The 16678-nt window shown below is 29.1% G+C and overlaps 1 protein-coding gene across 1 annotated transcript; it reads right to left on the bottom strand.

The window, feature by feature from the left end:
- Window positions 1-4793: 4793 nt before the first annotated feature.
- LOC105968175 (uncharacterized) lies at window positions 4794-7166 on the bottom strand. Its single transcript, XM_088824621.1, has 6 exons — window positions 6721-7166; window positions 6526-6600; window positions 6097-6368; window positions 5790-5987; window positions 5374-5649; window positions 4794-5122 (listed from the first exon to the last, which is right to left on the bottom strand). The coding sequence occupies exons 1-6, from the start codon at window positions 7164-7166 to the stop codon at window positions 4794-4796; spliced, it is 1596 nt and encodes a 531-aa protein (XP_088680747.1).
- Between the last annotated feature and the right edge of the window lie 9512 nt (window positions 7167-16678).

The raw sequence follows: 16678 nt of genomic DNA, 5'->3' as shown, positions 1-16678 counted from the left end.
AAATGTTAGAGTATAAATGGATTTGTAGAGAGAAAATGTGAGTAAATTTTGGAAAAATGAGAGAAAATGTTAAGTATAAATGGATTTGTAGAGAGAAAATGTGAGTATAAATGGATTTGTAGAGTTTTGGAAAAGCTATAAAAAATTTGATGATGTTTGGACTCGAACCTATGACATTTCACAAAAGATTAAAGCTACTTACCAGGTGAACTACCAATTACGTTTGTTAAATAATCTCATATAATATAATATAACAATATATATATATAGGGAATATTTTTTTTTTAATTTCAAGGGTGTGCAGCTGCACACCCTAGACATATAGTAGATCCGCCGCTGGGTGGGAGATGCTCTAAGAATTTTTCTTTCTAAAAATATACGAACCTAATCAAAACAAACTATTTCATAGAAAAGATGGGCGAATCGCGAATGCTATCAGACCAAACTATGTCCTACAAAATTAGTCAACCCCTTGTCTTTTGCCAACATAATACCCCTCCGAATATAATTTACATCCATAATATCCCAACTCAATAAATATTGCACATGGGTCTTCAATTTTAATAAAGAGTAAACTGCCAAAATACCCTTGTATTTCAAAATAACGAAACTCCCTATAATAAATAAACAGCAAAAACCCCTCATTAAATTATTTATATAATACACTTGGCTCATTTTTCATTTGAGTATTGACTTGATATAAAAAGACACAAATACTTCAGGATTTTGCAATATATAAATTCTTATAATTTATACATATTTTAATTATTTTATTTTTGTTACATCTTAATTTGAAAAATACAATGGGGTCTTTTATTTTTTATTTTTTTATTATCAGTTAATTATTGCATATATTTTAAATTATCCCTACGTCAAAAGAAAACTTAAATTCATTATTATGCATTTCTTAATTTTGTATTTAAAAATAATTTAATTGTTACTAATTTTTTTAATAAAATTTTAATTTCTAAACAATCAAATTAAAAAGAAAATATATATACACATATATCTATATACAGAAATACATTTTGAGGGACAATTTCGTCATTTCACGTCAAAAAATCAGCTACCAGGCGCATATCTAGCGAGTGAGCCATACGAAAATCAACAGGGGAGTTTCTGCCTTTAAATTTCACGGGGGTTTTGCTAGTTGATTTATCACATGCGGGTTTTTGTTATTTAGATATTACACACGAGTACTTTTTATAGCCTACTCTTTTAATAAATATATCACATTAACCTCTATTTCCAGAATGTTTTTTAAAAAAATATTTTTTTTCAAAAAGTAAATTTCTTTTGAAACTTTTTTCCTCGCCGGTCACCAGTGTTGACTTTTTTATGTGCTTACTTTTTTTATTTTTCTTTTTCCCGAATAATATTTTTTCCTGCCGGCGCCTTTGACCGCCGATTTCCGGTGTTGACCTTTTCCTTTTGAATTTTTTTGTGGTTTTTTTTTCGGCTGCTGAACCCACAATAATTTCACTTTCACGGTTATATTACATATTTTTAACTTTATTCTTTTACATTTTTTAATAGCCATATCACTGTCTCAAACAATAATATTAATGTACTCATCGTCATATTAATTTTTTAACTTTTTTTTCTATTTTCTTTTTTCTTTTTGCAACTACCACAATTATATTACTGTCTCAGGCAGTAATATTAACACAATATTATTAATGTGTTAACAACAATATTACAGTTTCGGTCTCAATGAAAGTTAACTGGGAAGGCAGTAATCCCCTTAAGATGGTGATGTAGTTTTTCTGGTTAGACTCGATATCCCCAATGACAATCACATCGATCTTCTATTTGAACTCTCTCTATGTGTAATTATCAGTGTCCTAAATTCAGTCGAGGTGACCGATTAATCGGTTTACGAGGGGGAGGCGGTCTAAAACCTTTACGATTTTTGTGTAAATGTTTGAAAAATTAGTTTTTGCGGTTTTAGACGGCCGAGGTTGTCTTAGGCGGGTTGAGGCGGTCAAACCTTGGAGGCGGGTAAAACTTTGGTGGCGAAAATCGATAAAAATCCTATTCTTTTTGGACTTTTAATAAAAAATAATGAGTTTATGCTTTGTTTTATTTTTTTTATGCTCATTTTTATTTTATAAGGGCCTAATGATTTACGTTTTCAATGTTTAAGCATAATTTTGGATGTACAAGATTTTTGTTTTTATTTTTATTTTGTAAGGATTTTTATTATATCATGATCATAATTATTATTAAAATTCTATTATGTGATTAGGATATAGAAATGATGAGGATAAAATTATGTTTAAATATCTTTTCATATATGTTTTGAGTATTTACAAATAATGTTTAACATTATATTACATTAAATTTAATTTTGTCACTAATTAATCACCGCTGTATTGATTAATCGTGAGGTGATGCCTTACCGCCTGGGACCCGATTCCCGCCTTTCACAACCTTAGTAATTATAGATCTCGAAACAAAAGTGTGTGCACTTGCACTAGGGCCATAATTCTCACCCGTGATGACTTATCAAGGCCAAACGAGCACACTCCAACTACAATAAATCCGCGAAGGAGACAATAACCAACTTGAAGAACATGAGAGATTAAAACATAAGGAACACAAGTAGCATATGGACATATGCAGTCAGAACATAAAGTATATCAACTCATATAATCTATATTAAGACGTCAAGTATCTTTCAAATCTACCATGAGAGCATTTCCAATAAGTTTGTTATTCAAAGTTATGGACAAGAGGAAATAGGAAGCGGCGCACAAAATCTATCTATATAATATATAGACGTTGAACTTACCTCATATGCTTTTCAAACCCCCTTCATGTCCATTGTCCTATTAAGAGAGATCTAAATACTTTCTCGGTTTAAGATAAAATTCAAAATATTTTTTAATTGCATGCCTATACGATTGAAATGTGTCATTCCAATAGCCTAGGTGTTCCTCTCAATTATTTAGGTGGAGTCCAATTTGCTTAGGTTTCATCTCCAATTTTACTTATGTGTATTAAACTATTAATTAATTAAATGCTTAGTTGTTTTGTACTTTTGCTTTATTATGTATTGTTTTAAATTTATTCCATGTTTAGATTTTAACCATCTAACACAATTTATTTATTTTCATAATTAATTTAGTATTTAACAAACCTATATATAAACAATATATTTCAATATTATTCCATTTAGTATTAACGAATTATTTAATTAATACAAAAAATGCATCATTACTTTTTCTTACCTTTTATGTATATCAATATTAACACACACACACACACACACATATATATATATATATATATATATATATATATATATATATATATATATATATATATATATTATTCTAACTTATTGTTTTATTGATTAATATTTTATTACCAATTGTACTTTTAATATTTTATATACATATATAACCGTAATATATTTCATTATTTTTCCACTTAACGTTTTCATTAATTGTTGCATTTCAAATTTTAATTTTTGAATTTCAATGTTTTTCATTACCATAAATTTCAAATAAAGTACGATTTATGGTTTAGAATTTGATTTCTTACCGATTTAAGATAATTAGATTTAAGGGAGAACGAGCAATACCCCCTAATTTTGAAAATATATATGAGGGGGTTCAATATTTTTTTCCGCCTTCGTAAAAAATCCAAATTCTGATCATAATAAGTGAGACCCCTCTTTGCAACTTAAAGTACCTGTTTTGCCCTTTAGTTTCCCTAACCCCTAACCTTATCTCTTCCTCTTCCACCCACGCCGTTACATCTCTCCCTGTCTCTATCTTTCTTCATCTCTCCCTCTCTCTAACTTACTCTGGCCAAATTCCAGCGACAAAAGATGGCTCCCAGGATAGCAGAAAAGAAGGCGGCCGTCGGCGGAGAAAAGAAGAAGAGGTCGAGATTTGAGACCAAAGTAAGAGAATATTTATCTTACTAGTATTCACCCGTGCGATGCACGGGGCGGCATATTTTCAACTGGAAATACAGGTCTGTAAAACAAATTTACATAGATATCAATTATTACGCTCATTAATTTAAGTACAAAACGTTATTGACCAACAGTATTAAAAATATGTTATAAGTATCATGTTCTTCATAGTTACAATATAAAAATAATATTAAATATTAGTATATCGACAAACATAAATCTTAAAGATAATAAGATTTGCATTGAGCATCCTAGGGACATGACTGAAAATAACATCGCACGGAGGAAAACATATAGGAAAGATAGACCTGCCAAAGAGTAAAATGTTCAAAAAAAATAAAAACCAAGACATGTTACATGAAGAACTCATAAATATAAAAATATTTTCAACCTTCAAATTCGATGAAATACTTCCTTGTAGACGGCATTTCTAGTAACATCGGTGAGTTCCTCCGAATCCCACTTGATGACTATCTTAATGCCACATCTGCTCTTAACTCTGCACTTGATGACTATCTTAATGCCACACCTTCAAATTCCCAGTTGTTGATCATAGCTGAAGACAGGCCGAGGAAGATACAAACCAACATGCGAAAGAGTTTGGCATTGGCTTTTGTTGATCGTCATTGCAAAAGAAACAATCAACGAAATTTGTCTTCTCTGAAATTTAATTGACAATCCGAAGTTAGATGGTATTAAAGTCATCTGAGGAATGAACACAATGTCACCGATATTTTTGCCGGAAAGAAGTTAAAAATGCAGAACGTGAATGCCGATTATAGTAATTTGAAGTCTGGTCCCGTTGCACAATCCTCTGCTTGATTGATGTTTCTTATTAACATAACTGGTGCACCGACCTTGGACTTCAATACATGAGAAGGAACCCCCGAGCAACTTCTTGTGTTGAGAAATTCAGTCGAATAGATTTTTGCATTATCCTCCGATCCGTTGTTCGCTCGTCCCTACACATACTATCTGAGCTCTGGTACACCTTCTCCTCACCTGGAAGGAGAGACATCGAGTGATCGTTCACAGACTCGACGCGTTCATTAGTTGGTGCAAAAATTGTCCTCCCTTGAAAATAATCTGGATCATACATGTTACTCAACAAATCAGGATAGACGAAGTTCAGTAGGTCTCTGAATAGATCTTCTGAATCACCAATCAACATGTCATCGGGAATCTCTAGCGAAGCTTCACCATCATATTATTCCCTAACATTCCCATTACCAACCTTCAGTATCCAGTCCCCAAATTCTATTACCTCGTCCACATTAGATGGAGAAGAACATGACTGCAATCTCATGTTCTTACTCAACTTCATGACACGAAAGAAATGCCACAACGGAGAGGAGTTTACCGTAGCATGCACTATGTCCTGCCTTGATGCTTTCAGTACGATTGGTAAATCTGCCTAAAATCTCCTCCAAGAACAACCACCTTACCTCCAAACGGTTTGTCTACCTGTAAAATAGACTTCATTGTCGTGTCAAGCGCTTCAAAACAGTTCATATGCATCATAGGAGCCTCGTTCCACATAATAAGCTTAGCCCTAATCATCAACTCCACCTGTGGACTTTGTTGCGTTATGCTGTAGGTGGAAGTCTCGTGTACAGTTATGGGAAGTCGAAATCGAAAATTAGTTGTTCTTCCACCGATGAGCAATAACGATGATATACCACTCGATGCAACATTAATTACAATCTCTCCCTTGGAACGGACTGTACCCGAAAGAGTTTTCCAGAGAAATGTTTTCCCATTCCACCATGACCATATAGAAAGAACATTCCACCACGGTCATTAGATACAACATCCTACATCATAAACCTTTATTTGCTCGTCTGTAATTGAGGCAAGACACCGTTGAAGTTCTTTACCCATTTCAAACCGTCGTAATCCAGTTCATCTAAGACCAATATGTTTATTGTGTCCTCCACCGCGAATTCAATTGGAAATGGCATGGGCACGTAATTACGTAGACTTTTACCATTACTTTGCAATATTTTCTCTACTTTAGTGAGAGTATAGTTCATCAAGCTTTCATCCGATATAGATAAATCTGCACAAAAATTTGATACATCATATGCATTTAGTTCAAAACTTAAAGAGCCTATTAAAAAAGTGAGTAATATTTAAAATCTAATTCTATTCTACACAAATTGCCATACCTGGATTATTATGAAGCCATTGTTCTATGTAAGCAATACCCTCCGCCAAACCCGAACAACAACTTTGCCAAACATGTTCGGGCCGACTTAAGCTATTGGAAAGCAGCATAACCGCAAATAACCTCCTTATATAATCCCCAGATGCCCAAGCATTCACTTCTCTTATCGCGTCCATGTATTCTTTGTTGTCGTCTAACAAACTCAACACATAACACGCATCCCTGAACGTAGGGTAAACGTAGTCAGCAACTTTTCTGATGTCCTCGTAACACCTGCACCCCTCTGAATGTTAAGTAGCAACCTAAGGTAATAGTCTCCCCCTTTGCAGGGGGAACATTTGCAATCCTACCAACAGAAAATCCATTTTTTTTTGGCGCCCAAGTGCAAGAATCCTCCTTATACACAAACTGCTATGGAAAATCTCCGTACCTCAAGTCCCTGGCATGTGGATAACTTGTGTTTACCTCAAACCACGCTAAGAACATCGTTTGCTTGGCAGATTGCCTATCCAGAACATTTTTTAATGACTTGTTTTCATTGAAGACAAGCTACTAATGATCTAGGAGATAAAAACTTAGTCTAATTATAGATGGGTCTCTGTAATGAATATCTAAATTAAACAACCTCCACATTACCTCACATGTCGAAAGATATCTACATTCGTAGTACATCTTTATCTCGTCACGAATCTCAGCACAACCATCTATATTGCGTCTTTCGTAAAATGCCGTTGTAACTCGATTATGACCCTTGTTGGCGTATTTGAACATGTATTTGATTGACATGTTTTGATTGCATAGCTCTATATTAATTTGAGATCTATATTTACTCAATATTACCCAATTATACGGAACCACAAAACCATTGTCAAGAGTAGTCTTTTTCTTCATAACCGTTATGCCATCTTCCCTTCTCCTGTACACAGTATAACCATATGTATCTGACTCAGTTCGCTGCACAAATGGCTTTGGAAATCGCTTCGTGCAAACTCGATCCTTCATACAGGGAGATTTCAAATTCGCCTGACCGCACGGTCCATGTATCATATACTTCTCCACCAACTGGTACATCTTTTTGTCGGTTTCTTCGTCAGGAATTTCAAGAATATAATCTTGTCAATTTCTTCTGGGGTCTTGGGCTTGTCATCATTATGCAACCACAACAAAATATGTACATACGGTAGACCTCGTTTCTGAAATTCAATAGTCCACACATCTGGAGAGGAACTGTAAATAAATGATATGAAACAATATGCATTAATTTAGTTAATGAATAAATAAATATTAAAACTCACATAGGATGCATATCTCTAATTCCTATGAATGTAGTAAATGTATAATTATAAATTGAGATCTAATTAAATACTTACATGCTCTAATACGTCCGAATACACGTCATTTCTTAATTTATGTCATTATACTATCGAGCTTCATCTTGAACACAAGACATAGAATGTTTGGCCGATCCCCGGCCTGAGTTGTATCTTTCAACACCCTTTGTATTTCAGGCCATTGAGGATTGCATGTGATGGTGATGAACAGAGTTGGAAATCCTATATTGAGAAAATAAACAATAGTTAGTTAAATATAGTTATAATCAGATTTGATAAATGGTTTATATTTGTATTTTATTGAAAGTGTACGAATAAATAATGTAGCAAATACATTGTTATTACCTCATTTGTGTCACTCAACCCGTCCAATTTTTTTCTAACAGTCTTACGTATGAAATCATCTTCTATCGAGTAAGAAGACTGCGACGACATCTGATTTATCACTTGACAACTATTTGGTTTACTTCGAATGAAACTAAAATAAAAACTACATGCTAATAAATCGTAATGAACGAAATAAATGTAAAAACAAAGTAATAAATTTATTTAAAGATAAAATTATAACCTCGATTTGAATTCGTTAATTGCAGGAATATCCTCATTTATAAGCACATGCGATGAATGCCAATGGTTGGATACCTGGACTTCACCTGAGAAAACATAAGAATAGGCATGAAATGTAATAATGTCCTTCACATTCATTAAACCAAATACATAAGAGAAATATTGAACAAATTAATACTATTCTTAATCTCATTAGTTGCAAATTGTATTACAACAATATACAACCCTACACTAATATCCTGAATTCGTTGAAGTATGTAATCAGCAAAGTTTTCTCCTAGCAAACAATCACTTGCATATCAAAGAAAATGATGATAGATATGAAAAACACATGTAAAATCTAAAAAATATATTTCAGTGAGTTTTAAATTACTTAATATCTTCAAGTTCAAATGGAGTGTTTTATTTGGTTCCACCGGCTAGGTGAGCCAATGAACCTATCGACAAAATCGAACCAATAACATCTGTAATCAATATTAAAACATTGTAAGAAAACACTTTATAAATAAATGCTAAATAGAAAGGAAAAAGAAATCATATAAATAACTAATACCTATCGTATACTCATATATATATATATATATATATATATATATATATATATATATATATATATATATATATATATATATATGTAAATATATATATATATATATATATATATATAGGGCGAATGGCAAAAAGGCCCATCACAAGGGACTTAAATGCACATTGGTCTACAAAAAAAAATAGTCTTTCAAATAAACTCATCCCCATGTCTTTAGTCTAAAATAACCTTCACATTATAATTCTTATCAATTCCATCCATTATGCTCTAACTTTCGTAATATTACATATGACCCCGGATTTAAACAAATATATCACATTAACCCCCAAAATAATAATTTTTTGAATATTTTTTTCAGAATTTTTTTTTTTTTCCGGCCAGATTTCGGCGTTGACCGCCGGTCTCCGGCGTTGATTTTTTCCTGAATTTTTTTTTCTTAGAAAAAAATATTTTAATTAATATTATTGTCTTGGCTACTAAATTACCGTCTCAGACAATAATATTACTGTTTGTGACAGTAATATTATGAATATTATTTTTTCGAATAGAAATATTATTAATATTACTGTTTGAGACAGTAATTTAACAGCTAAGACAGTAATATTTATTAAAATAATTTATTTTAAGAAAACAAAATTAAAAAAAAAAAGTCAATTAACAGTTAAATTACTGTCTCTGATAGTTAAATAACTGCTGGATACAGTAATTTAGCAGCCAAGACAGTAATATTAATTAAAAATATTTTTTTAAGAAAAAAAAAGTCAATTAACAGTTAAATTACTGTCTCCGACAGTTAAATAACTGCTGGAGACAGTCATTTAGCAACGAATACAGTAATATTAATTAAAATATTTAAAAAAAAAGGCAATTAGCAGTTAAATTACTGTCTCCGACGGTTAAATAACTACTAGAGACAGTAATTTAGCAGCCAAGACAGTAATATTAATTAAAATATTTTTGAAGAAAAAAAATCAATTAGCAGTTAAATTATTGTCTCCGACAGTTAAATAACTGTTGGAGACAGTAATTTAGTAGCCAAGACAATAATATTAATTAAAATATTTCTGTAAGAAAAAACAAAATTATAAAAAAAAAAAAAAAAAAAAAGTCAACGGTGGTTGACCTACCGGAAAAATATATATCGATTTAACATTAGCAATAATTTTACTTTATATTTTGGAAACGTGTGGGAAGAATAATTAATTTACGAAATTTTGTCTTGCAACAAATATTCATATTCCATGTAATGAAATACAATTAAGCAATTTTCTATAAATAATTTGCACAAATTAAATGTTGATTTAAATAGATTTATATTCTTAATTAGAATTAATTATATATCCGATACATAATTCTAAAATTTTACATCATCATTAATTAATAATAAGGAAACAAAATATAAATTGTGCGAAAATACAAAATAAATATCCATACATACATTACGAAAATATATATCCGATATATAAAATATCCATATGTATTTTATATATGGTTAATAAATTTAGCATATATTATGTGGAAACAATATATAATTTTGTACATTATTGTACATGTGAAAATTTGTATATATCCGATTTGCTTATTGTACATTATTACAATAACAATTAAATATAATTATGTACAGGATTTTAGACTTTTACATTTAATTGTTGCATAGATTATTCATCTTTTATTAAAACAATAAAGACAGTAAATACATAGTTTTTAACGCGGTTTTTATTAAAACAATAAAGACAGTAAATACATAGTTTTTAACGATAAATATTAACATTATATGGGCTTAGATGCATATAACATTAGTTTCACAACTATCAAAGCAATACATATCTATGTATCAGATATATAACATCTATGTAAAGATTAGTTATTTAGATATTTTTCAAATTTCCTTTATTGGCCCAATTTTGTGGCTCTTTTGTAATATATTATAATTTTTTTCCCTTCCATACCTTTATTCGGTTTATCTTATGGGCGCTCGTTTCCGTGTGAATGCGCACAATTACGTTAATGGAATACAATGTTATTTCCATGTGGCTAGTATATGCATTCGATTTATATGCATACATATGTTTGTTTAATGTATAAATGATAGATAACATAATAAAAAAAATCAAAATTATTTGAAAATCGATGCAATTCATATTATTAATAAAACTTTAAGGAATGCCAAAAACATATCATAACATTTAAAAGGCTGGGCCAAGCCATGCCTCAAGTACATCATCCCATTGGTTAAAATAAAAAGAGTACTTGTTGCCGCATACCATGTTATTTGCGTAACAAAATTGTGTCCAACCCTTAGTCAACAGCACATACATTTTTCCATATTCTTTTGTCGCGAACACACAACAACTTGAAAATGATTGCCTTAATCGTAACGAAGGTTGATAGTAGACAATCTTGTCAACCGAGAAGTTTCAATAAAAGCATTACTCAAATGCTGCAAATAGAATTGAATGAAGAAATCAATTACAAAATAAAACAAAAAAGTAAAATTATACTACAAAAAGGGACTATAATGAAATATATCATTGCATGTTGGTGATACCAATGCAATTCTTTCTCAAGAATCCTCTCCTTATCTCCGAAACAGAAAAAATGTATGTGGAAAAGTTGAAGAAGGTGAATGTATTGTTGAATGGTAATGTATAGGAGAGTTAAAGAATGTAATAAAGGTAACAAATAAAGTAATTAATTTAAATTGATATAATTTCCGGATATATCTAAATTAATTTAAATACAATAATATGTGAAAATTTAAAAAATTGCATTTAAGTCCTACGTTTTTTCATTCAAAATATTGTATATAAAAAGGAAACTCATTAACCACTAAAAAGACACTATTTTGACATGTAGGAGAGATAAATTTTGAAAACCAATACTGTGAAATTATTTCATTTACAATATGGGTGATTATGGTAAGTGGAGTTTTTTTGCAATCAACATAATATTGTGCAAAAAAAATTCTGAATTGGGAAATTAAAAAAAATTGCATTTAAGTCCTATGTTTTTTTAATCAAAATATTGTTTATAAAAATGAAACTCATTAACCAATATTGTGAAATTCTATTTTTACATGTAGGAGAGATAAAATTTGAAAATCAATACTGTGAAATTATTTTACTAATAATATGGGCTAATATTATAAGTGGGGTTTTTTTTTCAATTAATATAAATATTGTACATAAAATTTCCTCAATTGGGAAATTACAAATATTGATTATAGCTCGAACGTTTTTTAATCAAAATAATGTTTGTAAAATGGAAACTCATTAACCAATAAAAAGACAATATTTTGACGTGTAGGAGAGATCAAATTTGAAAACCAATAATATAAAATTATTTCATTAATAATATGGGTGGTTCTTGTAAATGGGGTTGTTTTGCAGTTAATATAAATATTGTGCATAAAATCTCATTAACCAAAAAAAAAAAGAATTACGTGCATTTATGTTTTTACGTATTTATTATCAAACAATTGATTAAAAAAAAGGAAACTCGTTAACCAATAAAAGACAATATTTTGACTTGTAGGAGAGATAAATTTTGAAAACTAATAATGATAAATCGATTAATTAATTATATAGGTGATTATGGTAAGTGGGATTTTTTTTGAAATTATGTAACAATATGGACTTAATCTCCTCAATTGGAAAAAAATAATTGTGTATCTTAATTTCATATATAATATAGTTGTAGATAAAAAGAGTACTTGTTGTCGCACGCCGTGTTGTTTGATCTTCAAAACTCTCTCCAACTCTCGGTCAATTGAAACCTTATTTGCCCATATATTCTTCGCGAACATATATAACAACTTGAACATGAGTTCTACACTCCTAGCAAAGGTTGATACAATCCTGTAGCTTCAATGAAAGAATTACTCAAATGTTGCAAATATAATTGAATAACGAAATCAAATACAAAATAAATTAATAACTTAAACATATAGTATAAAAAAGGCTAAGATGTTTCAACAATTGTAGGTATGTGATGCCTATGCAATTCTTTTTGAAACATGCTCTTCGCCATATCTCCGAAACACTAAAAATAACGAATAAAACAATAATTGATAAATCGAAAGAATTACGACAAAAGATTACGAAACAATAAGTCAATACTCAATACGAAATTAAATTGAATAATTCGAATTACATTAAATTGCAAAAGAAAATAAAAAGTTGTGTGAGAAAGATGAAGAAGCTGAATGTGTTGAATGGTGAATTTATAGGTGGTTCAATAATGTAATAAAGGAAATAAATAAAGTAATTAATGTAGAGTTAATACTCTTTTAGAAACTAATTAGTCAATATTCAAAATTTGAAAACTAATTAGGTATAAATTCAAATTTTATGAAATTTCTAATTACCTCTATAATTGCGTATTTACCTCCATATTTACAATTACCTATCATATTTATATTCAATCGAGTCAATCATTTCTAAATTGATCTTACGGTTATAATAGATGATTTCATTACCATGTACCAATTATTAAATAATATTTTAATTTATCTATATGAATATATAGTTAATAGGTTGGTAAATATTTTCCATAAAATAGTGATATACAAAATAACTATTAAAAATAGATTAAAAATTAAAATATTTATTAAAAAAACATAATATTAGATATGCGAATAAGATGTAATAAATTAAATATAAATATGTAATCAACCAATTAAAATGCACGAATTGTCCATGTGTGCAATTAAAATTAAAAGTTGAAAACAATCATCCAATGAAAATGCATATTTTATCCATATATGAAATTTGGATTTTACTATTTTTTTGTATATATGGATAGTTTGCCAAACGGTAAAAATCAAACAATTAAAATGCACAAATTGGCCATGTGCGCAATTCAAATTAGGTAACCACATTTTTTTTTAATAAATAGATAATTAGGTGGTTGTTTATGGAAGTTAGGGTTTTTTTGAAAATAATGAGACAATGTGGACTCAATGTCCTCAATTAGAAAACTTTGATTGTGTATTTTAGTTTTATAATTTACTCAATTGTGAAATTAAAAAATTGCATTTAAGCCCTACGTTTTTTTAATCAAAATATTGTTTATAAAAAAATCATTAACCAATAAAAAGACACTATTTTGACATGTAGGAGAGATGAAATTTGGAAACCAATAATGTGAAATTAATTAATTAATAATATAGATGATTATGATAATTGAGGTTTTTTGGCAATTAATACAATATTGTGCATAAAATTTAACTAACCCAAATTAAGTGGAATGTTCATTTATATATTTACGTTTTTTATATGAAGCAATGAAAAAAAAAAGAAACTCAATAACCAATAAAAATACACTATTTTGACATGTAGGAGAGATAAAATTAAAAAACAAATAATGTGAAATTAATTCATTAATAATATGGGTGAATATGGTAATTGGGGTTATTTTGAAATTTATAAAATAATGTGGACTCAATCTCCTCAAGTGGATAACTTTTATTGTGTATCTTAGTTTTATATATAATATAGATATGTGATATATGTGGTGGAACATAATTGCATTTCAGTCCCACAATTTTTTTAATGAAAATATTATAATAAAAAAAAGCTCGTTAACCAATAAAAAGATACTATTTTGCCATGTAGGATAGATGAAATTTGAAAATTGGGTTTTTTTGGCAATTAATATAATATTGTGCATAAAATTTAATTAACCCAAATTAAGTGGAATGTCCATTTATATATTTACGTTTTTTAATATTAAGCAATGGATTAAAAAGGAAAATCAATAACCAATAAAAAGACACCATTTTGACATGTAGGAGAGATAAAATTAAAAAATTATTATTGTGAAATTAATTCATTAATACTATGGGTGACTATGGTAAGTTGGGTTATTTTGAAATTAATAATAATATGTGATATATGTGGTGGAACATAATTGCATTTCAGTCCCACAATTTTTTTAATGAAAATATTATAATAAAAAAAAAGTTGGTTAACCAATAAAAAGACATTATTTTGCCATGTAGGATAGATGAAATTTGAAAATTGGGTTTTTTTGGAAATTAATATAATATTGTGCATAAAATTTAATTAACCCAAATTAAGTGGAATGTCCATTTATATATTTACGTTTTTTAATATGAAGCAATGGATTAAAAAGGAAAATCAATAACCAATAAAAAGACACCATTTTGACATGTAGGAGAGATAAAATTTAAAATCATTATTGTGAAATTAATTCATTAGTAATATGGGTGAATATGGTAAGTTGGGTTATTTTGAAATTAATAATAATATGTGATATATGTGGTGGAACATAATTGCATTTCAGTCCCCCGATTTTTTAATGAAAATATTATAATAAAAACAAACTCATTAACCAATAAAAAGACACTATTTTGCCATGTACGATAGATGAAATTTGAAAATTGGGTTTTTTTGGCAATTAATATAATATTGTGCATAAAATTTAATTAACCCAAATTAAGTGGAATGTCCATTTATATATTTATTTTTTTAATATGAAGAAATGGATTAAAAAGGAAAATCAATAACCAATAAAAAGACACCATTTTGACATGTAGGAGAGATAAAAAATTAAAAACCAATAATGTGAAATTAATTCATTAGTAATATAGGTGAATATGGTAAGTGGGGTTATTTTGAAATTTATAAAATATTATGGACTCAATCTCCTCAATTAGAAAACTTTGATTGTGTATCTTAGTTTTATATATAATATAGATGGGTATTTTTTTATTTGTTTCGATTTTTGTGGGTTTTTGGTTTGATCAATCGTTTTGAGTTCTCCGCCGCCGAATTCTGAGGTTAAAGTATATTTCTCCCTATTTCTCTATCTCCTCTCGATCTCAGTCTGTTTTTTGGTGTTTTATGGTATAAAATTTAGTTGCAGCTAAAAAAGTTAATGTTAAAGAAGATGGGCAACAACAGGCCAATTAGAGAGAATCAACTATGTAGTCACATAGAGTTATATGTAGTCATATAAAGTTATATGTAGTCATATGCAGTCATATCATATACAATCCTATGTAGTAATGTATAGTCATATATAAGATATGTATTTTTTTAATGTACAATGATGCTGATGGTTGTTTTAGTTGAAGATTTTACACATGTGATTTTTTGGATATAAATTGTGGGAATACAAGTTGACTTGTAATATTCAGATTATGATTGTTTTTTTTTTTTGTGAATGTTGATTGAATATTTCAAAAATAATTGTCTTTTGTTATTTAATTTGTTAAATATGACTGAGCTACCCGATATAATCGAGAATATACAATTTTAAGTTGAGAAATGTAAAAAAGGTATATGAAACAAAAATATGACTATAGTCATATATAATCATATATAGTCATATTCGAAATGGTAAACTTTTCGGAAGAAAAGAAATCAGAAAAAAAAAATTAAAAAAACAATTAAAAAAAATTAAATTTAAATATTTTTTTTAAATAAAACGAAAATGCTAAATGAAGTTGGTGGAAATGTTGAATATAGTTAGGTCAAAAATTGCATGTAAGGGGCAGCATAGTCTTTTTTCCTCTTTAAGGGGTATCCCAAAGAAAGAATTTTAAGGGTGGGCTTATCCCTATATATTTTCTATATTAGCGGTGTATATCAGATGGGTCCTAGGTTTAATTAATGGGCAAATGGCAAAATGGACATCCAAAAGACATAAATGCACATTGGTCCACAAAAAAACAATCTTTCAAATAAACACATCCCCATGCCTTTAGTCTAAATACCCTCCATAATATAGTTTTTATCAATTTCATCCATTATACTCTAATTTCATCAATATTACACATTGACCCTGGATTTAAACAAATATATCACATTAACCTCCATTTTAATAATTTTTTGAAAAAATATTTTTTTTTCCATTAATCAATTTTGACCTAAATCACAATTTTATGGACAATTCCATCCGTCACCGCAGTTGACCGCTGGTCTCCGGCATTGAACTTTTTTTTTTTCCGCCGGTTTCCGGTGTTGAATTTTTCAACTTTTTTTTTTCAATTTTTTTGCTTTAACTTCTTTTTGCCCCCGTTTAAACAAAAATATTGTTGTGGTTGACAGTAATATTAGCAATATTACTATATTGTTGTGGTGGACAGTAATATTAACAACATTACTTTTAAA

Source organism: Erythranthe guttata, chromosome 10 (genome assembly GCF_056151865.1).
Source record: "Erythranthe guttata isolate IM_541 chromosome 10, IM_541, whole genome shotgun sequence".
NCBI lineage: Eukaryota > Viridiplantae > Streptophyta > Magnoliopsida > Lamiales > Phrymaceae > Erythranthe > Erythranthe guttata.
Note: the sequence above shows the minus strand (reverse complement) of the source record. Positions and strands in the feature narration are given on the sequence as shown.